The sequence below is a fragment of the Botrytis deweyae genome (assembly GCF_014898535.1).
Source record: "Botrytis deweyae strain B1 chromosome Unknown BDEW_004, whole genome shotgun sequence".
Classification (NCBI taxonomy): domain Eukaryota; kingdom Fungi; phylum Ascomycota; class Leotiomycetes; order Helotiales; family Sclerotiniaceae; genus Botrytis; species Botrytis deweyae.
Genome location: NW_024066211.1, coordinates 1,604,650 through 1,630,593, shown reverse-complemented (window position 1 = coordinate 1,630,593; position 25,944 = coordinate 1,604,650). Strand labels below are relative to the sequence as shown.

At 42.9% G+C, this 25,944-nt stretch overlaps 5 protein-coding genes across 5 annotated transcripts; 2 read left to right on the top strand and 3 right to left on the bottom strand.

The window, feature by feature from the left end:
* Positions 1–811: 811 nt before the first annotated feature.
* On the bottom strand, positions 812–3,865 carry EAE98_002490 (uncharacterized protein; the record flags this gene model as incomplete). The annotated part of the gene is made up of 2 exons (XM_038950110.1): positions 812–3,606; positions 3,670–3,865. 2 exons carry the CDS (start codon positions 3,863–3,865, stop codon positions 812–814), a joined length of 2,991 nt encoding a protein of 996 aa, XP_038813849.1.
* Positions 3,866–10,893: 7,028 nt separating this feature from the next.
* EAE98_002489 (uncharacterized protein) lies at positions 10,894–13,170 on the top strand (the record flags this gene model as incomplete). Its single annotated transcript, XM_038950109.1, has 3 exons — positions 10,894–10,984; positions 11,148–11,264; positions 11,387–13,170. The coding sequence occupies 3 exons, from the start codon at positions 10,894–10,896 to the stop codon at positions 13,168–13,170; spliced, it is 1,992 nt and encodes a 663-aa protein (XP_038813848.1).
* Positions 13,171–16,357: 3,187 nt separating this feature from the next.
* EAE98_002488 (uncharacterized protein) lies at positions 16,358–18,124 on the bottom strand. Its single transcript, XM_038950108.1, has 4 exons — positions 17,676–18,124; positions 17,508–17,617; positions 16,829–17,056; positions 16,358–16,760 (listed from the first exon to the last, which is right to left on the bottom strand). Exons 1-4 carry the CDS (start codon positions 17,795–17,797, stop codon positions 16,501–16,503), a joined length of 720 nt encoding a protein of 239 aa, XP_038813847.1. The 5' UTR covers positions 17,798–18,124; the 3' UTR covers positions 16,358–16,500.
* Positions 18,125–18,413: 289 nt separating this feature from the next.
* Positions 18,414–20,070, top strand: EAE98_002487 (uncharacterized protein; the record flags this gene model as incomplete). The annotated part of the gene is made up of 2 exons (XM_038950107.1): positions 18,414–18,429; positions 18,494–20,070. 2 exons carry the CDS (start codon positions 18,414–18,416, stop codon positions 20,068–20,070), a joined length of 1,593 nt encoding a protein of 530 aa, XP_038813846.1.
* A 1,492-nt stretch (positions 20,071–21,562) lies between these two features.
* On the bottom strand, positions 21,563–25,730 carry EAE98_002486 (uncharacterized protein). The gene is made up of 4 exons (XM_038950106.1): positions 25,273–25,730; positions 24,065–25,227; positions 23,678–24,014; positions 21,563–23,616 (listed from the first exon to the last, which is right to left on the bottom strand). Exons 1-4 carry the CDS (start codon positions 25,654–25,656, stop codon positions 21,949–21,951), a joined length of 3,552 nt encoding a protein of 1,183 aa, XP_038813845.1. The 5' UTR covers positions 25,657–25,730; the 3' UTR covers positions 21,563–21,948.
* Between the last annotated feature and the right edge of the window lie 214 nt (positions 25,731–25,944).

Genomic DNA, 25,944 nt, shown 5'->3' with positions numbered 1-25,944 from the left:
CATCCAACACAATTTTCCCACATCCACCACCCAACTCCCTCTCAACTCCCTCCAAAATCACAAAAAATACTCAAATATCACACATACACATATACAAACACATACACATACACACAACCCCCCTCACAACCCCTCACCACTCACTCCAAATCCACATCCCAAGCTTCACCCCCTCCCTCCCTCCTCCTCCCTCCCCCTGCCATCCAATCTCCAAACATCTTATCCACCTACCTCTCCACCTGTCCACCTACCCACCTACCCACCCACCTACCCATCCATACAAAAATTCCACATCCACCATCCACACAGATATAATCTTCCAAGGTTACAATAACCCTTTCCCCAAAGCGACTCCACCATAAATCCAACCGATCGATTCGAATTTCGCACACCCGTGAGTGGGCGTACGAACTAACAGGACAGACAGGACAGTGCCAAAACTCGACTTGGGAATCTATTGATGCAATCCCGATCTACCGCCTAGTAGATATCGCAACCCGAATCAAATGTTGATGTATGAGGATAGTGAATGTTTGAGAATAGTGATAATGAGGGCGAATTATACAAGTTCAATGAAAGACGTGCTGAGTATCGGTTGAATCCTGACAGTTCGATACCTAGCAACAGAGAACATGTCACAGTTACCATGATTCCATTCCCATCATCAACAACACACGGTTCCCCAAATCCTCAGCGTGAAAAAATTCTTCAAATTGATATCTCTACTCAATCATACACGTATCTAACCCTAGTATACCAGTCCTCTCAATTCATTTCAATACCCCCCAAATCTCTCCATCCATCCACAGATTTATTTCTTCCCCTCAATCACCTCCACCAACTCCGCCTTAATCTTTCTCTTTCCCGTACTCTCCTCCTTAACATCACTAATCCTCACCGTCACCTTCCCAAATAATTCTATTCTAACCTCTCTACTTCCCTTCGTTTGCAAAACGTAATTCTCCGCATCAAAATCACCCTCTGGTTCTGGTTCCGCCAAATCTCTCAGACGAATAAGTGACTCGATACCAAATCTCGGTACGAAGACCACAAATCCATTACTGAAAACTTTCATGACGAAACCTTCTTCCTCGACGATACGACCCTTGAGTGCTTGACCAACATAGTATTCGATGGAAGCACGACCAGCTTGTTGAGCATTACGATGACGAACGTTGATGTTCTTGCAAACACCTTCGAGTTTTCCCTTGCTGCGGACACTAGCAGCAAGAGGCTCATAATCGATTGCCGCAGCCAGTTGACGATGAGCAACAAGATCTGCATAACGACGAATGGGAGATGTAAAGTGAGTATAGATCTCAGATGCAAGACCATAATGGCGGAACTCAGGGTATGCTTGTGTGCCTGAACAGAAATATTCTGCAGACATCATGCAACGAGTTGCCATAATACGGACAAGGGTATTAAAGAAAGGTTCGACGGGGTCAACGCATCCATCGAGGGTATCGGCAAGTTCTCTCGACGAGCCAACCTTAAGCTCAAGGCCACGCTTGACCTTGAGTTGATTGGCAAGTTCTTCAAAGTTTGTCTTTGGAGGAGCGGCGTGACGACGAAGCATGGCTGTTTGAGGGAAGGCAGAATAAATTTTCGCAGCTACACTAGTGTTGGCGAGAAGCATGAATTCTTCTACCAATGACATAGTGTCAAGATGCTTTTTCTGTTTGATATCTATTGGATCCGAAGTCTCAGATTCCATCTCCACTTTAACTTCTGGTGACGAGAGACTCAAAGCTCCAGCATCCATGCGCTTTTGCTTGAATTTCTTAGACAACATAAGAAGAGTACGAATGTTGGTAGTAAGTTCATCTTGAGCCGACGCATCATCGACACGCTTTTGAGCATCTTCGTAACTGAATGCTTCTCGCGATTTAATGACAGATTTTGTGTACTCTGAATTAACAATCTCGGCATCCGGTGTGATTTCCCACAAGCAAGAGAATGCATATCTTTCGACGTATGGCTTAAGGGAACACAAATCCGTCCCAAGTAACATCGGTAACATGTCAATTCGCTTATCTACTAAATAAACGGTGGTCCCTCGTATACTCGCTTCTGCATCCATTGCATTATTTGGCTTGACGAAATGTGAGACATCTGCAATATGCACACCCACTTCGTAATTGCCATTGGGCAAAGGTCTTGCATGCAATGCGTCATCAATATCCTGACAACCTATTGGATCAATACTGCAAATGTTAAGACCTCGAAGGTCGCGTCTGTTTTTCCATCCAGGATCATCCATACTTGGAGGTACAATCCAATCATGACCCTCAGCAGGTAAACAGTCTAAGACTGTTTTCGGGAATGGTCTATATTGTACGTCGTATTCCAAAAGTAAAGCCTCTGTCTCGGCACCTTTTGTTTCCAGTTCGCCGAGAGAACGAACAAAATGACCAACCGGATATCTCGAATCTCTATCCCACGAGTCGATGGTGACTAAAACCCGCTTTCCTAATATCTCACCCGCTTGTCGCGTTCTAACACGAATTTTCGGTATCCTCTTGTCCATGGGAATGAGGAAAACAGTTTGTTGCTTGCGACCTTGTTTCACCGACTGACTAACAGATGATTCGTCCACATGACCGACATATTGTCTCCAATTACGCTTTACGACACCAACTACTCTAGCAGTTGGCTGAGGACGATTCTCCGTACCCTTGCTATGGGTCTTCTTTACTTCTTCCTGCAGCGCACGTCTCTCCTTCTCGGTGACAACAGCTTCTCCCTCATCAGCATCGGCGTTTTCATCCTTGTTTAAGGTTTCTTCCTCGATAATTTTTGTAGAAGGCTCTTTCCATTGGTCTTTTGGTAACACTTCGATAACAACAACATCACCCTGAACAGATCTATTTATATTATCTCTGCCAAGAACAAGTAATGATTTGTCGAAAGCGGGGACATTCACAGACCCCTCCAAATAGTTGTATGGCGAAACATTAAAAATACCCTGATGTAACGTGCCGTTCTTAACACCAGTCATCATTTTCGATACTGAATAATATTCCTGGTATAGGTTTCCAGAAGTTCTAGCATCTCGGGCTTCTTTGTCTTCTTGTGCTGCACTGATCATATCCAGTAATCGATCTGCATCCTCCAATCCACTAACATATTCCCGAAGGGAGCATGCTTGAATACCGTCACGCTTTGCTTTTCTGAGATTCTCCTTATCATCACTGAGCATTACAACAGCAGGTATCTTTTTCGAACGTCCTCCCGAAGCTTTTACAGCTTGTGTGATATGTTCATCGTACCATTTGACCGCGCGTCGAACCGCTCTATCATTTCTATCATTTATACTTTCTCCAGTCTCCCGAACCACATAAGTCTCCAGACGAAAATCATTAAAGAAGACGTGAAATCGTTTATCCTCGCTCTTTGTAAGCCCAATCAAGCGATTGTAAAGCGGCAGTGATCTATTTCGTAATTCTTCAAGGACAGTCTGTAAGATGATGACATCGTAGAAGGCCGATGCCTGTTCAAAAAGATCGAGGGCGTTCAGTAACGCATTGGTATCGGGTACTAGGTAATGTCCCTGAGGGTATGCTGCTGTTCCCGCAGGGGTTTCCGATAGAACGAATGGTGGTACTGCATCAAAGTAAGTCTTCTATCATGCGCATGTATCATATACATTATCGAGATCAAACTTACCAACACCACTCGCATCTGGTGGCGCAGTCTTGAGGCAGCTGTCGCAAAGTTTGGATGAGCAGGGAATATCTTGTCGAAGATATAATTCACGAACAATCTTCTGAACTTTGCCACTTTTGGTGGATCGTACATAGACTTTACTCGATATATTGGAGGAGTAGGGATCCGATCCCATAGATCGTTTGAGACTCGTCATAATGGCTGAATGATAGGATTGTTTTGGAATGGTTGTTCAACAGCTTGCGACAGCTTGTGTGCAAATTGAGGAAATTTAGACGCGATATGCGCTTGTGTGCGGCTACGATAGATCTTATCAGACACTAGGTATGAGCGATAAGAGCTTATCGTCCACCTAGTGCAGCTTGATATATCACATTTCAAACAAGCTGAACCATCTCACAATATCAAATTCTTTACACAAAAACAATGTCATATTGTATTCAACGGGTTTCTTTCTTGATCCTCAGAGCACATCGAGTGCAATAGACATAACCACAACAAATTTCGCGAGATCATAACCTCAAAATATAACATCACCGGTACATTCACATCCAAGCAAATCCTTTTGAGGGCTCAAGTGATCTAAATCCAATGCTCATACCCCTCCCTTCCAAATGTCGTGCACACATTCCATTTTCGAAGCTTGAGCTACACCCCTCGAAAGATACACAACAAGAAACACAGAGAAATCGCTCCCGATAATGCACAATGACCGTTTCATCTGCAATCTCGTACACGTGATGTCCACCTGTAGAGGATACCTCCCCACCTAGGAATGTACGAATTGCCGGGCAAGCGAGCAGCCAGACTATATGTGTCACTTGACTTCCGATATCCTGGAAGCAGGTATCTCGTGGCAAAGGAACGTTCCGATTTGTAATGAGTCACTTTGATGAACCTGGAATTTGAGACTTTGTCTTACTTTTAAGCTTGTCTGCTGTTTAGAGTTGCTTCCAGCCCATCTTCATGCGAAATAGATCCGAAGTGGGCAAGAAACCCAGTTTGGAAAGCTCTAGAGATGGCGAAGAATGCAGCAAATATGCATTATGATAAGGATATGTCTCAAAAGTTTTAAGCTTCCGCTGAAGCATGAAATGGAAGAAGGTTTGAATTAATATATTTCATGGGGCCTTGGGCTTAAAAACTAAGAAATTTAAAAAGGGTCCATCCAAACTCAATATCGCAACTACAATCCTAGCGAACCGACATCATGAAGGTGGTTGGCTGCAGAAATCTTGTGCAGGTGCTCTTCCACACCCACCACTATAAACTCCGTAGAAACTAAACCACCAGATTCACCCACAGTCGAATCGAATTGCGGGAGAAGCTCAGACACATCTCTTTGCTTACAGTAGTGGGCTCGACGGGTAATCCAGGATGAAAAATCGGGAGGCATGCGCCCGTAAGCCTCCACGCACAGCCTGATGTTGTGCATGCTAAGTCCAACCAAAGAAAATCGTTCTCATGCACTTAGCATACACTGACTGGCTAATTCTTGACATCTCATTGCTTGCCGAAGAATCAGACCCTTTCGAAATGTGATGTCGACCGGGGAAGAAGACTTGCTAGTGGCTTAGAATTAGGGCGAGGAGCACAGAAAGGTCCGCTAAAAAAATGTCTTAGCTTGAATGGACCAGGTTAAAATGATCCTATGACCATTCCTCGTACACATTCAGAATATAGAGAATATGCAAGCGCGGCTCTGCCCGTGTTAATCATGAATCGTAAATATATCATTGGCAAAGGATAAAAAAGAGGGAAACTGGGTAGATCTGCCGCGTTCTAGGTAAAAGTGGATTCATCACTACTCGAGTCATCTGTAACCGCAATTTTTGGCTGTAGACTTGCATTTTGACCAATCGTATCTCTCAGAAATATGTTTGTGTAATGTGCCTCGTAGAGTGCGAAGCGATGCTACAATTTTGACAGTGTCTAGCGCGGTAGATGCAGCAAAGAGTCATTTCTACTACCGATTTAATATCGATGATATCGATACAGAAACAAGGTCGGGCTTGGAGGATATTCTTCGAGAAATGATAGGCGCTGTCCACACAAAGGCAGTAATACTTTTCAGCCACGATGGGATACGGAAGGTCGTAGTCTCTCGTAGACCTTGCCCACATACTAATCACGCCCTGAACATCCAGTTAGTCATATCTTCTGGTGATCTCCACGGCGTAGCACGAGAAGCATGTGAATTGATTATTGAAGGCCAAGCAGTGATAAGGATAGAACAAGGATGAAAACAACTTGGACCTGAGCCGGTCTCAATAGGGCAGACACGGCCCCGAGATCTCCCTTGTAGAAAGGTGCCGAAACCTCCCCTGACCAAAATATATGGAGAATTTAGTTTCCGAAGACGCCGCGCCGTAACGTATCTTGTGTGTCTTGAGAAGAACAGGGGTTCCACACTGCCTTTCGCGATTGTGATTCAATAGAATTACGAATTTATCAATATTAGCCCACGTTCAGACCTTGGCCAATTGGGGGCTTTGGAAATATTGTCGATATCATGTCTGTAAATCCTGCTGACCAATGAGGTGTGAATCTCATCAATATTCTTGAGCTAGAATCCATCAATATTCTTGAGCTAGAATCCATCTGAAGTTTTGACATTAAAACATTCTAATTCTTTGGACGAATATCAAGTATCCCAATTAAATTCAACTATGGTTCTTCGTCATCTGTTGTTAAGGTCTCTCAAAACGTATTACATATCTGTCAATACCTCAGTAGCTGAGCAGCCCAGCAACCTTGCTGTAATGATATGAGTTTGTTCGGTACATTGATACTTCGTACGAAACTGCATTCTAATGGTTGTAGAGACATTTTAGGAATCTTGTTTCGATTCATCTGCACTGTCAGCGCTAGAAATGGTTTCAAGGGGCCCCTCATATGTACCTCCGTACATTCTGCGTCGGACATGAATCTGCTACATGCTTGCTTCAAAGTTGTGATATTCAAGCCCGGATACATCGTGACAACGTGTCAAATCAGCCGGAAAGCATGCAAAGAGATTGCTTGACACTTGCTAGAGTTCTCCATCCTTGGAAGAAGAGAAAGTTTGGGCTAACTCGTTGACACGACGGTCGTTTCCTCCAAATTGGGCGAGAGGCACGTTCAAAGGTTTGAAGCTGCAGATAGTACCCCATTAGGCAATTACCAACATTTGGAGATCCACTAACATCGTGATAAATGTACCGGGGTACTGCAGGCTGATCTCATTCATATGCAATCACACCCTTGAAGAAAAAGCGGGAATCCTTGACATCTTTGGGTTTGTAAGCCTGGCTACTGCAATTCTTTGCAAAAATGGTCGTAGATATCAAGAAAATAGAATCTGGACAGCAATAATATAACATCGTCATTGATTGTACAATTTGAGACATCTTATCGCTTCTCCATAAAACATATGTGCCAGTGACCAAAACTTTCCAGCCCAGCGGCCGAAATACGATTGGTAGCTCGAGACGCGGCATAATCTGGAACTTTGGAGGTTGAGGTTGTATCCGAAGATCAAAGGAAACTTCCTACACTGCATGTACTGTATGTACTGGGTGTACTGTGTGTATGGATGTAACTTATGCTCTCACGCGTGTTTACAAGGTGAACGACGTATCAAACGATATCTAAGCCACATAAACCATTTGATGTTCTAAATTGGGATATCGAAGAAGAATGTAATGTTCAGATCATTTATCAACATAGAATGTAGAGTTTGGTACGCGATTCTCTTTAATGTATCGCGTGACAAAACATTGAGCACATACCTAAAAATCATTTCTATCTTTTAGCAAGATAGAGAATAAGAGCTTCCAGGTTATTCATCTCCGATACTCATCTGCAGATACAACCGAGAAGGTGTTAACGGCTGACTCCTTCCGAAGAAACAGTTGGTAAATGAGATGAGTAGGAAACCTTCCAAGGTTGACCCGATCAAAAAGTGGCATAGAAACTAAGGCAAAGCGGCGCTTATTACTTTCAATACTACATAACTTTGGAGTCTCTGACCTCTTACAGGTCTCATAATTTTATGATCTCTCTTAATCCTTCCAAAAAGCCCTTTAGTCTTGATATCCCGTAACGTGGGTCGGCCGTCAGCTTGCTTTTCAAAAAAAGTCTTGCTTCAAGTACTTCCATTCCACAACTTCACAAGCGATCTTTTCCATTCCTCAGTTCCTCAGAGCATATCACTGCATATTCTTCAACAATCCATATGCAAGCAATCAAGCTCGTGGGGAGCTGTCCGTCATACCCGTTCGCTTGAAGGGAGGATCCTATCAAACTTGCATCCTCTCAATACCCTGGTTGATCACAATCAAGCGAACAGATCCTACGAATTTATGCCAGAGGATAAATACATAAAAGTACACATAGACACAGTGCAGTGCAGTACCGTACAGTATCTTGTGAAGATCGGATACTTTGGTAATAGATTAGCTCATGTCCAATGAAATAGCAAAAGACAGTCAGAACTATCAAGTACCAATCGGATAAAAAGTCCACTTAGATCTTCAGTATCTGTCTTTCAGAGGTTGTCACGAGAAGCACGAGAAGTACCAAAAGTTACCAAAGACGCAGATGAAATCGTGCACAGCAACATTACATGACCAGGATCAAGATACAGTACATGAAAAATACGACCTTGGGACCCCTTCAACCTTGAAGCTCTCTTATTAAGATCCATTGGGCTTTTGCCTTGCCAATCGCGAATACCTACCAATATCAATCAAAACAAGGACACTTAGGAAAGCAACAAACTATTCACCTGCAAGAGGATGACTTGAACCACAAAACAGAATAAAAAACGGATATCTCAAGCTTCAGAATCAAGCACTTTCGAATCAGATAGAATCCTCTCCTTCGTTTGCCTAGGGTTTTCTAGTAATCCTGTAATGTAAATTATTTACTTCTCATTTCGGACAATTGAAAAGAAGTTAACTCTTCGATTTAATTGGCGGTCCCGAAATCAACTTGTCCCTCGTCAGCTGGATCTTCCAATCACAACATCAGGGCGGAAAAATACCTTGGAACGCCCAGCTTCGAAAGATACATTTTACCCGTACCGTACCTCGTCCTTGCGTCTGGCGCAGCAAGTCCTTGAGTGGTATTTGTCGCAATAGTTACCAGGGTTATCGTTTCCGCAGTCAGGCCCATGTTTGATAACGACATAGCGGAAAGAGAAAAGAGAAGCCTTCTTGTCTAGCTTTCTGGATTTCTGGTTGAGTTCTTTCCCTCTAGAGTGTCTGTCTAGATACTTGTGCGGGACTAACTCGGCTTTGATTCTTAGTGTTAACTCCCCTTCCACCTATCATTTCGAGTATTTGCTAAACTCCGAATTTTTACCTACTGGTGGGTATCCTCTCTTCATTATTGTCATTCCCATGCCTTATTATTGTATTGGAAAAGAAGAGAGAGACTACGACGGGACCTAGTAAAGCAAAGGCGAACAGGAAGACGGACTCGCTTCGAAATCTACTGAACCCCTTCATCTATACCTATCTAGGTAGGTAAATAGTGAGTTGAATCAATCAATCTTTATTCGGACATTCTATCATCATTAGTTTCATTACCTAGATAGGTAGTAGTTGACTAATTACCTCTTCTTCACTATTGTATTCGAGGGGAGGATTTCTGTCTCTTTTTACTCTTTTTACCCTCTTTACCCATGTTATTATTATTATTATTATTATTATTGTTATGTTAGTATAGCAAATATTCAAGCTTCGACTTCCCTCTCATAATCCCCCCCCATTGAACATTACATTACTTTACCTTACCTAGCTTTGGAGGACATACCATAGTGCATACTACTCTGTCCATACCTACCTGAGCCTACCTACACATTGACCATAATCTTTTTATATCTCCCACCCACCACTACTCCATACACGGCATCTTTCCCACGAGTTCGTTGCGAATAAAAGACCATCTGTTGATCCATGACATGCTTACCTGATCTCATTTCTCATCGACCAGACCCCAAGATAAATCCCAAAGACCCTCGTACGAACAGCGACAAAGGCCCACGAATACCATATAACTACCGAGACCAAGTCGACTAAGAAAAGCCATAGGGACATAAATATAAGACTGTACCTGAGAAAGTGTAAAGTAGCCGTCGCGCCATTGATCTTATATCCTATTCGGTTGTATCGGAAAATCATTTCGATTTAATCATCTATATTCTAGTACCCATTCCGGTCTATGATACTCATCTACGTTGACAAGAAGTATCAAGGAAGACTACTGGATTTTGGCCCCAAGGACATGGCTAGATATATGCATACCTAATAAGACTGACTGTTCTTCATTCTGTTCCTCTCCCTCTCCCTCTCCCTCTTCCTCTTCCTCTTCCACTTCCTCTTCACGAACCACCAACCTCCAATCACCAACCACCAATCATCAGTCACCAGTCACCAGTCACCAGCCACCATTCAACAAAGGAAATATCGGAATTTCATATCTACTATACAACTAGTACCTTCAGATCAAAAACTCTTCAATAATTACTCGCAAGCACAAAAGAGAGGAAAGACCCCAAATTATACATTTATATTTATATGAAGTGGGAATTGTTTTCATTGTGACCTTGATCCTTCACATACATATACACACATACATACACACATACCCACATACCTACATACCTACATACACATCGTTCATTTTCCGGGGATCCAATTAATCGACATCTGCATTTTGGCCCTTCGCTCAAGGGTCCTTTTCCCTTATCCGCTCGGCCTGGTATCAGCAACCCTTCACCCTACATATATCTATCCACATTATCCACATTATCCACTACTATACCACTATTCACACCACCTTCCGCTGCACTACCATTACGACACTACGACTTAATTAAAATCCCTTGATCAACCAAAAACTCCAGCGACAGGATTCTTCAGTCGCCCGCATGCATGGTGCAGAACAAATCGCTTCGTTAATGCAGCTGAACGGCTTCTACGCCGCAGTCATCAAATCTTGGAGCGTGCATTCAAACCTCCTCCTACATCTTTTTTTTTTTTTTTTTTTTTTTTGCGACGATAGCGCAAACGCGCGCCGAACGTGAACAGTGTTAGGAGTTGGGGTCAGGTTGAATATCATATATCCCATCGCCCAAGACTGTCCTTAAAAAGTATTTTGGAATTTTTTATTCCTTTGTACTTTTCTTTTGATCGACCCGTTCGTCGCGTTGCGTTCCGTTCCGTTGCGCATTTCGTCATGTACTCGGCCGTGACAAATGGACTTGGAGGGGGTGGTATCGAAGCTCCATTTCATCCCACAACTATTAATCCTCAAGCTCTGAATCAAGGTAACTATGATCTCTATTAGAAAATGCTGATGGGACTGGAGATATCTTTTGAAGCTTCAGTTTCCTTTCCCTTCCTATATGAATATATCTACCTAGGATACTTATATGTTCTTATCTTGAGGAGCTACGAACGTTTGACTGACTGAATCTTGCCATGCGATAGGAGCTCTCAACCCCGCCCAAGCAATTTCACCAAATGAAATTCCTCGAGGAATTAAAAGAAGTCGCTCTCCGGATACATATAATGAAATACCACAGGTGGATAATCACATAGATGACGGTATGTTATCACTCCTCATCTATTCGGGTTTCGCTTTATTCGCACTTGCCCTAACAACATGTTACATGCGCACTTACTTTACCCTTTCAAGAAATATTGCTGACACTCATATCTTGTTCTAGGTGACTCAAAGCCCCGAAAGAGAGGAAGACCGATGAAGTTGAAGTCGGCCGTCAATACCTCAGAAAATTCCAAACAAAGCCAAATGCCACATTCAACTTCAACCTCAAGCCAAAGTGGCCAGCCGCAGACTCCTCAGTCGCAGCATGCGGTCTTACCTCATAACCGTACACCAGGCTCAAACTTGGCTCAAACGCCCGTTCCTAAACAAACTCCCAAGCCAGTTATCAAAGCTTTACCAACTGTGAGGGATCATACCACCGACCAGTTGGGTGCAGAGGGAGATGAGTATATTCCACGAGAATATGATGAGCAGGGTGAGAAGAAGGTCTCAGCTATGGGCCATTTGACAGATGGACGCGAATACAGGTGTCGAACATTCTATGTACCAAATCGAGGGGATAAACTATTCATGTTGGCAACAGAGTGTGCCAGAGTACTAGGATACCGGGACTCATATCTACTGTTTAACAAGAATAGATCTCTCTACAAGATCATCGCCACCCAAGCAGAGAAGGAAGATTTGATCCATCAAGAAATCTTACCTTTCTCTTACCGCTCTCGCCAAATAGCGATCGTTACTGCAAAATCCATGTTCCGGCAATTTGGTAGCAGGGTTATCGTTAATGGGCGTCGGGTTAGAGATGATTATTGGGAAACGAAAGCACGTAAGCAAGGGTTTACTGAGGATGATCTTGCTGGGGAAAAGAGACCGGGTGCAGCAAAAGCCCGAGATGCCGCCGCTGCTGCCGAAGCCTCTGCTGCTCTTGCTGCAAGTCACCACCATGGCGATATTTACAGCAATGGCCCGGGACATTATGGGTACCCGCAAGCAGCGGTTCCATCTGCTATGATGGGTATTCCTAGTGCCACTAACCCACTCCCCATGATAACCACTCTTGCACCAGAACAAACTGATATGCGTTTGAGAGACTACAGCAGCATTCAACGTCCAAGACAAGAACTAGCCGGGACTGCGTACCAAGATAGGACCCAACCTAGTTCACATGCCGATTTATCAAATCATGTAAATCAAGCAGCTGAATATAGTAAGCAGATCAATCAACAACGAAGCCGTAGTCACGACTATCTGGAACGAAGATGGAGACAACCTCATGAGGTCTCTGGAGGTAACATTGTGCAAGCTACTGGTAATCACGACGGTCTTCCATCTGCACAAAATTTGCGCTCGCCACGAGCATCAAAAAGTATTGCGCAGCAACCAATCTTGGCACATCAGAACCCACAGAATCTTTCTTACTCGCAGGCTTCTCATCAACCTGGTATTGTTTCACAGCCTCCGATCAGAAGTGCACCATCAAGACAGGAGCAAGCAGCAGGACGATCTCCCAGCATACCAATTGCGTCTGCGAGCAATATGAATCAAGGGACGAATTCTTATCAATTCACGTCTCAGAATCAGATGTGGCCATCAAGTCAACCACAGCAGCAGTCCCCACAGCAACATGCGTTCAACCCAAGCTACCCATCCCATCCTAGTCAGCAATCGCCACATATACAACAATCTCCTCATCAACCTCCCCCTCCACCACTTCGACAATCAGGAAGCAATCCTCAAATGCAACCCGCATTACAATATTCTGGTATGCAAGGGATGGGGCAAAATTATGCAGCACCAAATCGAAATATTTATCAACCTGAGTCAAGCAATCATCAATTTATGCAACCTACAACCTCCGGCCCCCAGCCTAGCTCTCAAGGCTGGGCTCCACAACAACCTACTGGAACTAGTGCTGGCTGGGGTTGGACAGGTCAACCGCAATAGATGGAGATACAAAGACGAATATTGCATAGTCAACATTAGATGATGGCATCACAATGTAGGGGGGATGCTAGAAAATGGGAATGAAACGAAGGAAGATATGATACACACCTCGAGATCAGTATGATCGTGTATGCTTCTTCTCGATTTCGATCTGTCCATCCTCCAACATATCTTACATCGAATATTCTCCAGCAATGGTGGAATGGGGTTGCATCACAACACAGCAATGTTCTATTCCGGTTCTCCCATGCTAAGCATTATCATATGTCATGCATCCAAATGGGCTGTCTTTCTGCATGGCTATGGCATGTTTCATCTTTTAAGGCTCTTACTTTTTATTGCTTGTTCATGCAATAACTTTTACAATTTTACACCTGATCTTTTCTTTTTCTTTTGCTTCTCTTTCTCGATGTATTTTTCCTCATCTGTTTTTAACATCACAGCACTTAATTTCTTCCCGGGTGCCTTTTCTTTGAAGATGAAAGGTACCTTGGCAACTTCGTTCTCATTGTTGCGTTAACTACCCTTGTCTGTTCCTTGTTCTCTTTTACCTCGCAACTTTCAATGTGTGAGGATTCTTTGGTGGCAACGAAATGCATATGAGCTAAGGGTTAGCTTCGTTGATTTTTTTTTCCAAGCAAGGGCATGCATCGATGGATTTGTTTGTTTACTTCTTGCCGATTTCAAGAGCATGGGGTATTATGGCTGGTCAGGATATACACTTTTGCATTGCGTGCAAGGCTTTGGCATATGATGGATAGGGATTGATTTAACTGGTTTATACCCGTTATGGAAGCACATATTGGACGTAAGGGTCGAATGGATGATTGTGTGGGTGGGATCGGGGGATGGAGTTTGGAAGGGAATACCTCTGTCTGTTTTGCTTTTTGAGAATTTGTAAACATTTTCGTTTTTTTACTAAGGACATATTTATTGAGTCCTGACTATTTGTCATCTGTTCTGTGTTGTGTTCTTTATCTTGAGTTGAGAATTCCAATTGCTTGTGTGGTGCGTGTCGTTGCATTATGAATGGGTGGATGGATGGATGGTGGTGGTGTGGTTTTTGTGTGTTGCGTGATGACGATTGATATTGATGATGATCGAAGGGGATACTGAGTTGAATGTGAATGTTCATTCGTGGGGTGAGGTGATATAATGCATGAGGAATGGTATCTGAGAGGTGGAATCAGGGAGCTGGTATACGGGGGAATGAAATGTAATGGGCTGAAATGGGATGGGATATGGGTATATATATGCATGGATACGGATGGAAAGGGAAATAGAGATGTGGAATGGCCTTGCATACTCTGGGAAAGTGGAAGATGGAATATGGAATATGGAATATGGAAATATTAGTAATAATTCTGTTGTTGTTTGGATGTTTCGATGTGTGGTTTTTATGTGGTTTTTGTGGTTTTTGTGATTTTGTGATTTTGTGATTTTTGTGATTTTTGTGATTTTTGTGATTTTTGTGATTTTTGTGATTTTGTGATTTGTATTTTCGGTGTATGTGTGATGTTGTGATGTTGTGATGTTGTGAGGAGATTCTGTATTTGGTCTTGGTGCTGGCTGGTATGGGGAGGGGGGGGGGAGAGGTAAGGTGAGGTGATGGTGAGGTGATGGTGATAGTGATGGTATTGACTATAATCATAATCATAATTATACTATTAAGATTAATTATCCTGATTCATAAACGTATATTGATCGCTTGGAATTTTATACAAATTTTTTTTGCGATTTGGGAGGGGATGGTTGAGAGTTGGTAGTTGTTTAGGTAGTTATTTAGGTGAGTGGGTGGGTAGATGAGAGGGGATGGAGAGGGGATGGGATGGGATGGGATAGGGTGGGATGGGATAAAATGGAGAGGGTGTGTGGGTAGGAGATGAGATGAGATGGAGAGGGTGTGTGGGTAGGAGATGACGATGCAGAGGGGGGTCTTGCGAGGGGCTATTGACAGGGACTTGAGAGGGGATGAAGAGGGTGTGTTGGGCTGTGCTGGGATGCCACTGAAGAGGGTGTGTTGAGAGGGGATATTCGCGTGGCTCTTGCGCGGGGCTATTGACGAGGGGATATTGAGAGGGGATATTGAGAGGGGATATTGAGAGGGGATATTGAAAGGGAATATTGAGAGGGGATATTGAGAGGGATTGAGATGAGGAGATTCTTGATGATGATGATAAAGATAATAATAACAATGATGGTGGTGGTAGTATTGATGTTAAATAGATAGGTGATTGGTAAGAGGATATAAGAGTTGAAACTTTCGGTTTCTTTTTACTTATTTCTCTTTGCTTGGAATTGGGGAGAGAGGGAAAGAGAATTGGAAAGAGAGAGGGAAAGGAGAATGATGGTGAGGGAGTTGCTGGAGGTTGGGGGTGAGATTGGGGTGAGGGGTGAGGGGTGAGGGGATGATGGGGTGGGATATGATGAGGTAATGAGGTTGAGGGGATGGGGTGAGACTATGAGGTTGTAATAAGGGGATGGGATGGGATGGGTGAATGGATGGAATGATGAATATGACTTGAAGTTGTGAGGTGGTGGTGAGATGGTGAGATGGATGGAATGAATAGGATGGGTGGATAGTATATTATACTATGATATGAGATTCTCAGATAATATGAGATTGTTGGATAATATAAGGTAGCATAATATGAGGTAGGATAGGATAGAGTTGAATTGAACCTAGGATTTGAAATATGATTTTGGGATGAGTGAGACATAGGAGATATAAATTGGAGATAGAGAGAAAACTATTTGGAAATGTAAATATCAATATTTTGTTAATATTCATAGAAAAGGGAAAAGGTGGTATAAAAGAGATATTGAGGGATTGTGAAGTAGAAGGGGGAGTGAAATAAGAAAATCGGGTGTAATGAGGAATGGGGTGTGTAGTAGTATGCTTGATGATATTCTAGGTTTAGGATGCTGTAGAAAAGTTTAGGGTGAGAGGGAATAAGATAGGATGGGATAGGGGGATTGGATGTGGAAATTGTTAGAGAGGTGATTTAGGGTTGTTGAATGGAGGTCGGTTGATGATTTGAATATGGATTGTTTATTGAGTTTTGATGGTATATAGGGAAGGGAGATGGGTGGTATGAAAGGGATATTTAGGGGTCGTGAGTGGAAGGTTACGGGGAGTGAGGATTGTTCAAATGGAAGCAGGAGAGATTCATGGACTTGAATGTAAAAGCATTGATAAAGTTTCATTCGAGTCTCCCAAATTTACCTTTGTATTCTATATATTCTTGCGACTGACTCTCGAACGATTGAGTGTCTATCTATCTATTTATATGCGCGCTTAATATTCATTCTCTTCCTATCCTCACAAATCTAAACCAAAGCATTCGAAATCTCCAACTCAACACCCTCGTCTGTTTTTCCTACAACTTTCAAACTTTCCAAATCTTTGACAACCCAGTCGGCGCCGGCTTCGACGACTTGTTCAATGGTGTGTGTGGTTACTACGGCTAGTACTTTGCATCCGGCTGCTTTGCCGGCGCGGATACCAGCGGGACTGTCTTCAAGGACAAGGAGGGAGCCGTCGGGGGCGGAGGAGAGGTTGAGTTTGGCTTTTCCCATGTTGTAGCAGGCTGGGGAGGAGTGTTAGTGTGTTTTTGGGGGATGGGGTTCGAAGAGAGGATTGGGGAGGAATACAAACCTGGATCAGGCTTTCCATTTGGAACATCTTCAGCGACGACGAGATGCTCTGGGATGGGAAGTTTGAGGACGTTGAGCCAGCCGGTTACGAGGGGGGAAGTGCCGGATGTTACGATGGCCCAAGGGTGGGAAGCGCTGGTTAGAGAGGAGAGGAGGGAGCGGGCGCCGGGGATTTCGACGGCGTCGTCACCGTAGTTTTTGGGGAGGAGTCCTTCCATGTATTTTATGTCTGGATGGAGTGTTAGGTTGTGGGGGGTTGGAAATTGGGGAGGAGGGTGGTGGAATAGATGGATGGATTAGGTGGTACATGAGGTTGAAGAAGTAGGACTATAGCAAGATGCCGCCGTGGGCTTGAATATATATATTCTGCATGGGAAGAGTCACATAACGGTTGACTCCCCAATAAGTGTGAACACGATTTGTGATCTAGCTGGAATACAAATTCCACTCGGATTGAGAATCGACTATTCCTTTCTAACCCTGTCATGCCTTCGGATAGAATAAGACTCAAGAACCAAACTTGGTTTTTGAAGCATCCCCTCGAGGCCTCGCTAGTAGGTAGTATGAGAATAAACCAAGCAAAAGACTTCTTGCCGATTTAAGGGTATATAAACATGGTGAGAGCAATAGATATATAATTGAAAGTTGAAGACTAGCAGATGATAATAAACAGAGCTTACAGTCCCAATTTGCTTTCTCTGGAGCAATAATCTTCAAGACATCAATACTTCTCCTTCCATGACTTGTCTGTAAAATCACATTAGGATCTACTCCTATTTCGTTACCTAACCTGGCAATTTTTGTTATTCAAAATCTCTCACTATCATTATTGGAAAGGAGAATCTTACTGATGCCAATGTTTAACGATAGCATCGGTACTATCAATAATAGTACCATCCATATCGAAAAGTAGCCCCTTAAAGACCACTTTTTGAGGAGGAGCAGAAAACTCTCTCGGAACAGAACCCATGATTTCTCCTTTTACAAAAATAATTGAATCGAATATAAAGAGAAGATCGCAAGGATCAAAACACAAGTAACCGTAAGTAAATTGGTGGGGTGGATGTTGAGATATGTGAAATTGGCGAGAGAGACCCTTTGACCCGTCTAAATCCGACTAAAACTGTGCAATTCTCCTCCTCAAATGAGATATGCAACAAAACTTTTTTTGTTGATAGATTCAGACCTCGTGATTGTTAAAGCGTTGAGTGAATTTTTTGAACAGTTTCTTGGGGAGTGGCAAGATTAAATAGAGAATGAGGAATGAAGGAAAGTAATAATTTTTGATTCTGACTCAATATGAAGGAAGTTGACGTGGGCGGGGAGCACAAGCAATAAGTAGAAGCGTCTAATAAGGGAGTGTGCTCATCTCCATTGAAGCGGGCGGAATCATGTGACGATGTTGTCGGAGCTGCGTGATTGGGATTAGTGAGATGAAGCTAGACAGAAAATGGCTTAGCGTTGATGGATTAGAAAATAATTTTAGTGCGATAAGGATTTGGAAAATCGAAAAATTCCATTATCGAAAATACTACAGTTGAGATCAACAACAGCATCTTTTTGAGAATTGCACAACAGTACTCAAGATGCCTAAAGTCGGAAGTAAGTGAACGATACCTGTTATCATTTTTCAAAGGATTTAATTACTAATTGATTTACAATTCAGAGCCAAAGAGTAAACGTGTTCCAGTGCGTCTTCGTCACAAGATCGAGAAAGCATCAGTCGCAAAACAAAAGAAGGCTCGTAAAGAGGGAAAGAAAAATCCAGAATGGCGATCGCGATTAAAGAAGGATCCTGGAATTCCAAACTTGTTCCCATATAAAGATAAGATCTTGCAAGAGATTGAGGAAGGAAGAAGGAGGAAGACTGAAGAGGCTGCGAAACGACGAGCCGATGCGAAGGCTACCAAGACTGGAGAGCAAGTCGAGAGAGAGGTAGAGGCTAGAATGGAAGGTGTTGATGAGGAGGATATTGAACTTATGGATGAGGACGAGGATATGGACGATGATGATGACGATTCTAATCCTATGGCAGCTTTACTTGCTAGTGCCAAAGCTGCTGCGGCGCAATACGAAGATGACCTTGTTAGTGGTGATGAGATGGACGAGGATGATGATTCCGAATCAGAAGAAGATGATGCATTCGATGGTGTTAAGCTCTCCGGATTACCTACACGAAAAGATGGATCAAGAAAAGCTTTCGACAAAGTTTTCAAGCAAGTTGTTGATCAGGCAGATGTTGTTCTATATGTCCTCGATGCTCGCGATCCCGAAGGTACCCGATCGAAGGAAGTCGAACGTATGGTTATGGCTGCTGCAAGTGGCGGAAAGAGATTGATTCTCATTCTCAACAAAATCGATCTTATTCCTCCTCCGGTGCTCAAAGCATGGCTCATTCACCTCCGAAGATATTTCCCAACGTTACCATTACGAGCTTCTGGACCAGCAGCAAACGCACATACTTTCAATCACAGTCAATTGACTGTTAAGAGTACTTCGCAAACACTTTTCAAGGCTTTGAAATCATTTGCCGCAGCAAAACAACTCAAGCGTTCGGTTTCTGTTGGTGTTATTGGATATCCTAACGTTGGAAAATCTTCGGTCATCAATGCTCTTACATCACGTCTTGGTGGTGCTGGTGCAGCATGCCCAGTTGGTGCTGAAGCCGGTGTCACTACATCTCTCCGATCAGTCAAGATCGATAGCAAATTGACCTTACTCGATTCTCCTGGTATTGTTTTCCCAACCGCCGGTGATAAATCTAAGGCATCGAAAATTGAAGAGCAAGCTAGACTTGTTCTCCTTAACGCTATTCCCCCCAAGCAAATTGAGGACCCAGTGCCCGCTGTAACATTGTTATTGAAGAGATTGAGCGCCTCCCAAGATATGCTCAACAAACTGATGGATGTCTATGGGTTACCACCATTGGTTTCGGTGAATGGTGACTCGACTTCGGACTTCCTCATTCAAGTTGCGAGAAAGAGAGGAAGACTTGGAAAGGGTGGTGTGCCAAATATCAGCAGTGCTGCTACAACAGTCATCACAGATTGGAGAGATGGTAGAATTCAAGGATGGATGGATGCGCCTGTCTTGGCCATCGCACCAGAGAAGATTGCTGGTGCCACCGTTGGCGAGGATGTCAAGGGTGACCAAAAGGAGATTGTTAAGGAGTGGGCTGAAGAATTCAAGTTGGAGGGATTATGGGGAGATAGTTCTTCAAAGAATGAGGCTATGGAAGAATAGATTTTACTGGATGGAAACAGTGAGGAATATCTTGTGCATGATCATCAGTATGTGATTATCAGTATGGTGTTTGGCGTAATGGCTGGGTTCAAAAGTTGGCCAGGTCAGTCGGTTGTAGATATAAATTACAACAAAATAATCAACTATATGATGAACTATTTTGATTGAGCAACTTTTTGTGTTTTGTTTAGCGATACCTAAATTTTCAAACTTTCAAGTGAAGTGGGCATCTTTTGAACCTATCGATCGCGATGTATGAACTAGACTAAAAATCGATCTACACAACAGTATCCATTGCTTGAAGTGGAGTGACAGAATAACAAGATGTTTGAAAGCAATTCATACTATTGGTTTCATTGTGCATGGATATTTGATGCGATAGAGCACAAATGTTCAAGGGTTCTTGACACCGTAGAAAGGAAAAATTGTACGAGAAATTCTGGTCGAAATAGTTTGCCCGCGCTTCTGAGCTCATTATTTAAGTAAGACAGAGATCATTTACAATAGATATGCCATCCTAAATAAATGTATTCTTATACCTAGTACATGGAATTTTTTTCGGAAAGAGGCTTTGTTCAGCGCGGATCCCGATGATTTCGTACCAGATCACTGATTCGAGGAGGATGGCAAGATGATAAAAGACATACCCCCTGTTGCTTTTGATCATGGAATTGCCGGATCATCCTTGCAGCTACTATGATTCGATATCAACTCTGGCTTTTCTGATGAGATAGGCGAGCTTGTCCCAATTCATTCCTTGTATATATTTACAGCTTAGTCAAGTGAGCTCTTCGTTTCAAGGGTTCATTTCACCCATGTGATTCTTGGGTACACGAAGTTATCGCAAAATATGGTGATATTTATAGTAGAGATTATATCTCTGATAGATATTGCTGGCGGGAGAGTGATTTGAGGGGCATGTTTGATACGGGAGTGGGTGATCTTGACGATAAAGGTTCTACTATTTGCTGCTGGCTCATTTGGTGGGTGGAGTTATGAATGATTAACGTCAAGCTCAAAAATTCAAGACAGAATTAGAAATTCAATTCCCCCTCCATGGATATTGCCCACATACAAAATTATGAGATACCAATATCCTACAAATAGTGCATTTTCGCTCTAAATCGAAGGGTTGCCAACGGAAGATATCCTCGACAACTGCAATGAGATACGACACGCTGGCCTTTCATTTGGTACTGGGAGTCAGTCATATCCCACAACGGCATCCAGCTCTCGCGCCTCGGCTAGAACGGCGATCTTGCGTGATACCACCACAAACCAGACTTTATTCAGCTCCATTCAGCGCAGCGTCGATCAGAGTATCAGTTCCAAATGCTAGCTCGTTCAAAAGTTTGGTAAGACAATCTTTTTCGAAAGTCTTCTTTACGGCTAGCGTCGGGAGTGTTTGAAGTTGGTTAATGGAGTGGTATTAAAGAAATAGAAGCGTGGCAGGTAGGCTAGTTTTTGATGATCATTGGGATGAAAGGACTCAGTCATTAATACACAGGAATTTGTGAAAAGAGCTTCCAGTAGTCTGGAGGGTAGTTCAATCTAAGAGGTTAACTTTGAGATTTTAAGAATATCATTGTCAATCCTGTAATTTCATTGTTTCAAGAGAATTCAATAACCAAAGCTAACTCAATGTCTAGAACAATCTCAGCATTTCAAAGGGTTTAAGAGTTCCAAAATTTTGGACCGTTGGACTATAGTCTAGACTCTTTGGACCTCCTGCTTGAGGGCTAGAACATTGACTGTTGTCGTGTGAAACTTCAATTCACCTAAAACCCTTCCATAAATAAATTTCCCAACAAATTAGTCCGTTTTATTTCTCTTCACAGCTTCAAATTGTAGAATTTGCAAAACATCCAGCCGGAATCATTAATCACGAGTGTTGGCAAACTTTTCAAGAACCAGCATCCCAGCATTTCCACCATACTTAGCAACCATTTCTTTGACCCGTTCAGTCAACAACGATGGAGGGTCCTCTGAATTCTCTAGCAAAACTGCTGCCATTTTGGGACGTCCTCCCTGAAGAGCTTCAAAAACTGCTTTCTCTGTGATCAAACCATCCAAAGATCCTCTTATGCGAAGAATAATATTCAATATCTCAGGAGCATCGGAATATGATGAACCGGCTATAGTTTCAATATGGGAACTTCCGACCATATCAGTGCCACAAGAATCCAAAACAAGGGTGACAGCTTCGGGCTCTGCCCAAGTGTCGAACAGCGAGCCAAGAACCTCCTGGTTGATGAACTGAATCCCCTTAACATCAAGTATTACTTTCCAAACCTCGTGAGAATGAGGCTTTGCACCAATCACTATCTCTCGTGTTAGGGCATCATGACCGAATTGCTTCATAAGATATGCGAGAGTCCTAGAGTCAAGGTTCTCAATGGCCTTCCTGACAATTTGCTCGGTGATCGAGCTGATCTCTTTAAATTCAAACACGTTCTTGACGGTTTCACAAGAATCATGACGAATAACTTCCGCTACCATTTCTTCGTCAAAAGTCTCTACGTCCATAAGGTCAAGAACTTGACCCAGCTCACCCAGACCTCTGGTTTTGATTCTGTACTTGAAAATCTTTGCAGATACTGGTACCTCGTTGGAAACTCTATAAAGAACATTCAAAGCTCGCGATGGATCAGGATGAGTATCCGTTCTCAAATGTCTGTCGAGTTGATTAAGAAAATGATTTCGACTCTTCTCGTGATTTAGAAGGACATTTTCTACCTCCAAACGGCCTTCAAGTTGTTGTGGGCTGCCACCCATGCCAGTCACCCAATACACCATATCTTCATCAGCCTCTGGCATGCCCATAATGTCATACTTTGTCCATTGTCTATGAGCGACGGATATTTGAGTAGGATTAGCTCCGTGGTCTAGGAGATACTTCACTGAATCAGGGCTGCCATTCCTAATCGCCACAAGAAATGGGGTAAGACCAGTACGTAATCGCGCATCGACTTCTTTCTTATAATTGTTGAGCCCGTTCTCCAAAATCTCAGGAAGATTGAAGGCTACTCCTAGCATTATAAGACGACTCTTGGATGGACGTTGATCTGGTCTTGGAAGATTGGCCATCACTTCGTTTGCGATCTCTGCGATCTGGTTCGTCATGCTTCCTGAGTAGTTATCGGCGTCGATTTGAGAGAACCACCACTGTAATGAGGGGCTCAGCTTGGCACCAAGACAAAAACGTTTGTAGAGAGCTTCTCTGGATCTTCTTTCCGGTATGGATTTTTTGGCGTGATATGCCCAATAAGAGATGGAATATGTTTGAAAGGTAAGAATCTCCGGCCCCAGGCTCCCTATCTGGTCTCTCAGGGTAGCCTCTGAACTTTGCTTGAGCCATAGTTTTGTAACTGAATTAATCCTTTCTTGCTCCATGAAAGCTAGGCAGATCTTCATCACGAAAAGATGACATTCTTCATATAGGAACTCGGATTTCACAGCGCAATGATTGATAAGATACTCCTCGACCGATAAGTGAGCGAAACGAAAATTGCCTTCCGAACTTTGAATAACAAAGTTACTACAGCACTAGTTGGAACTGGGTTAGTGTTTATTATAATGCTGCGCCATCATCCAAGATTTATCTTACATGCAAGACAACTTTTGTGCTCAAAGGACTTCGCGTTATTCTCTGAAGTTTAGAATCATGATCAAGCGACAGTTCAATAACTTTGAGGACATCTTCTGCGGGCAGTGCAGTTTTGCAGCACAATAGCCATTGACAAACTGACTTGAAGACACTAGTATTATAAGCTCCTGGCTTGGTGTTCATCAAATACACCGTTTCATATGCACCATTCAAGGATTGCTCCAAGGAACTGTTCCGATTTTCGATATCCAACAGCTGGATCTCAATATTTTCGGGCAAAAATGTTTGAGTTTCGATCGGAAACATTATTGCAAGTTGCAAGGTGACCCATTTAAACCTAAGATTACGTCAGTCACTCTGCATACGTCGGATAGGCATACAACCCACATTCCACCTGCAAAATTTGATAGAACTCGCACTATCCGATCCATGAGTTGTCGCTTGGTTTCCTCGTCATTAGAATCAATATCTTCCTCTTTAAATTTTACTTCGTTCTCAATGTACTCAGACATATCCTTCAATGTATCTTCGGTGGTCAAAATAACACCCTCTGATGCAGTGAAAACCTTGTCCACATCTACATTCAATCGACTTGAAAATACAAACTTGATACCATCAAGCTGCTTGACCTGAAGCTTTCTCAATATTGCTAGAAGCTTGCCGAAATCAACGCATTCGTCAAGGGCATCTATGACGATGATGACTTTACTGACTCGTTGACACAATTTTAGAAGCGCGGCCGACCATTCGTCGGTTGTCGGTATAGTAGGGTTAGGTGGTTTTGCATCATCAAACATGGCAACGATTCTAGCTTCTATTGCGTTGCCATCTAAAGTCCACGCCAGCTGGGACACCAGACTTCGAATAACATCATCTGATGTTGTTGGTGAGATGCAATAGAAATAAATCATGCGCTGATCATCTTGCCTGGCTACATCAGAATAGAACGATTCAATGATGGTAGACATGATTGACGTCTTTCCAGTTCCAATAGTCCCTCGTAGCCAAAAAGCAGGCGCTTCATTTCGATGCAGCCATTTGGTATATTTCTCGATAATCCATTCTCCAGCATGTGGGTACTGCGAAAGTAATTGTCGAGCAGTGTAATGCTGTGGAATGTATGATTTATCAGATACCCATTGAATGACTTCAAGATTTTTTTCATCGGTTCTGTCTAGCTGCAAAATCAGCTCTCTTAGTTCGTTTTCGAATCGCTTTTGGTTTTGTGAGTCATTTAGTTGTAGATTGCTCATAAAACTGTCCCTGTAATCTTCGACCTCGCTGAGCAACTTTTTCCACTCATCTTTCCTGACAATCGATGCAGCGTATCTTGCAATTGTGTGTCTGTTGAAATTATAGATTGCGGTCGCCTCATACCGAAGTATCTTCCAGTACAGAGTCAAGATTGATTCCTTCAATTGCTTCTCCGATTTGTCTTGTGAGAGATTGAGATAGTCCCAGTTGAAGGACGTAAATCGTTGGACGATCTCTACAACTTTTTGTAGCCCATTTAATGCCGCCTCCTGTTCTTCGGAATGATTCAAAATGAGCTATGAAAATCAGCTCCGGTCAAGAAAGAGTAATATCACACCTACCGGTAATAAAACCGACACACAGGCCCATGGAATTCCCGCATGAACGGGGTCAAGTCCAGCGGCTGCGTCTCCAATTGGCTTGATCAACTTGAAAACTTTGACAATCTTATCAAACTGTGGTCCAATTTTGATTGCTTTCTTGCGCCAATATAATACCCATTGCTTGTCCTCCATTATACGACGCTTTCTAAAAAGTAAGTCGCCAAGCTCTTGTTCTTGTCCCACATTGTTTTTGACATTGGAATCCTTTTCTATGATCGACTGCAATCTTTCGTATAGATCTGAATCTTCGTGCTTAAACTTTTCATATGCTTCTTTCCATAAATTGTCATTCTGATTTGTCAAAGCTATTGAGGTTGCTGATGCTTCTTGCACGGACGCCATTATCGCGGCTCTATTTGTTGAAGTTCTCAAACAATACGTGAGATTTAGAGAACTTACAGACTATTCTTGAGTTGGACAATCAAAAACACTTGTCGCTGTTGTCATCATGATGCGATGCTCGAAATGTTTTGTGCGTGACACCACCTTGTCAGCATCACGTGGGTGTCAGCCTCAATGCAACCATCGTTCGCCAATTTACTGCTGAGACGAATGAAAAGATACGAACTCCATATTTCTACCTACCTACCTATCGCACTGCGTAATTCCCTTATCGTTATCGACAGAAAT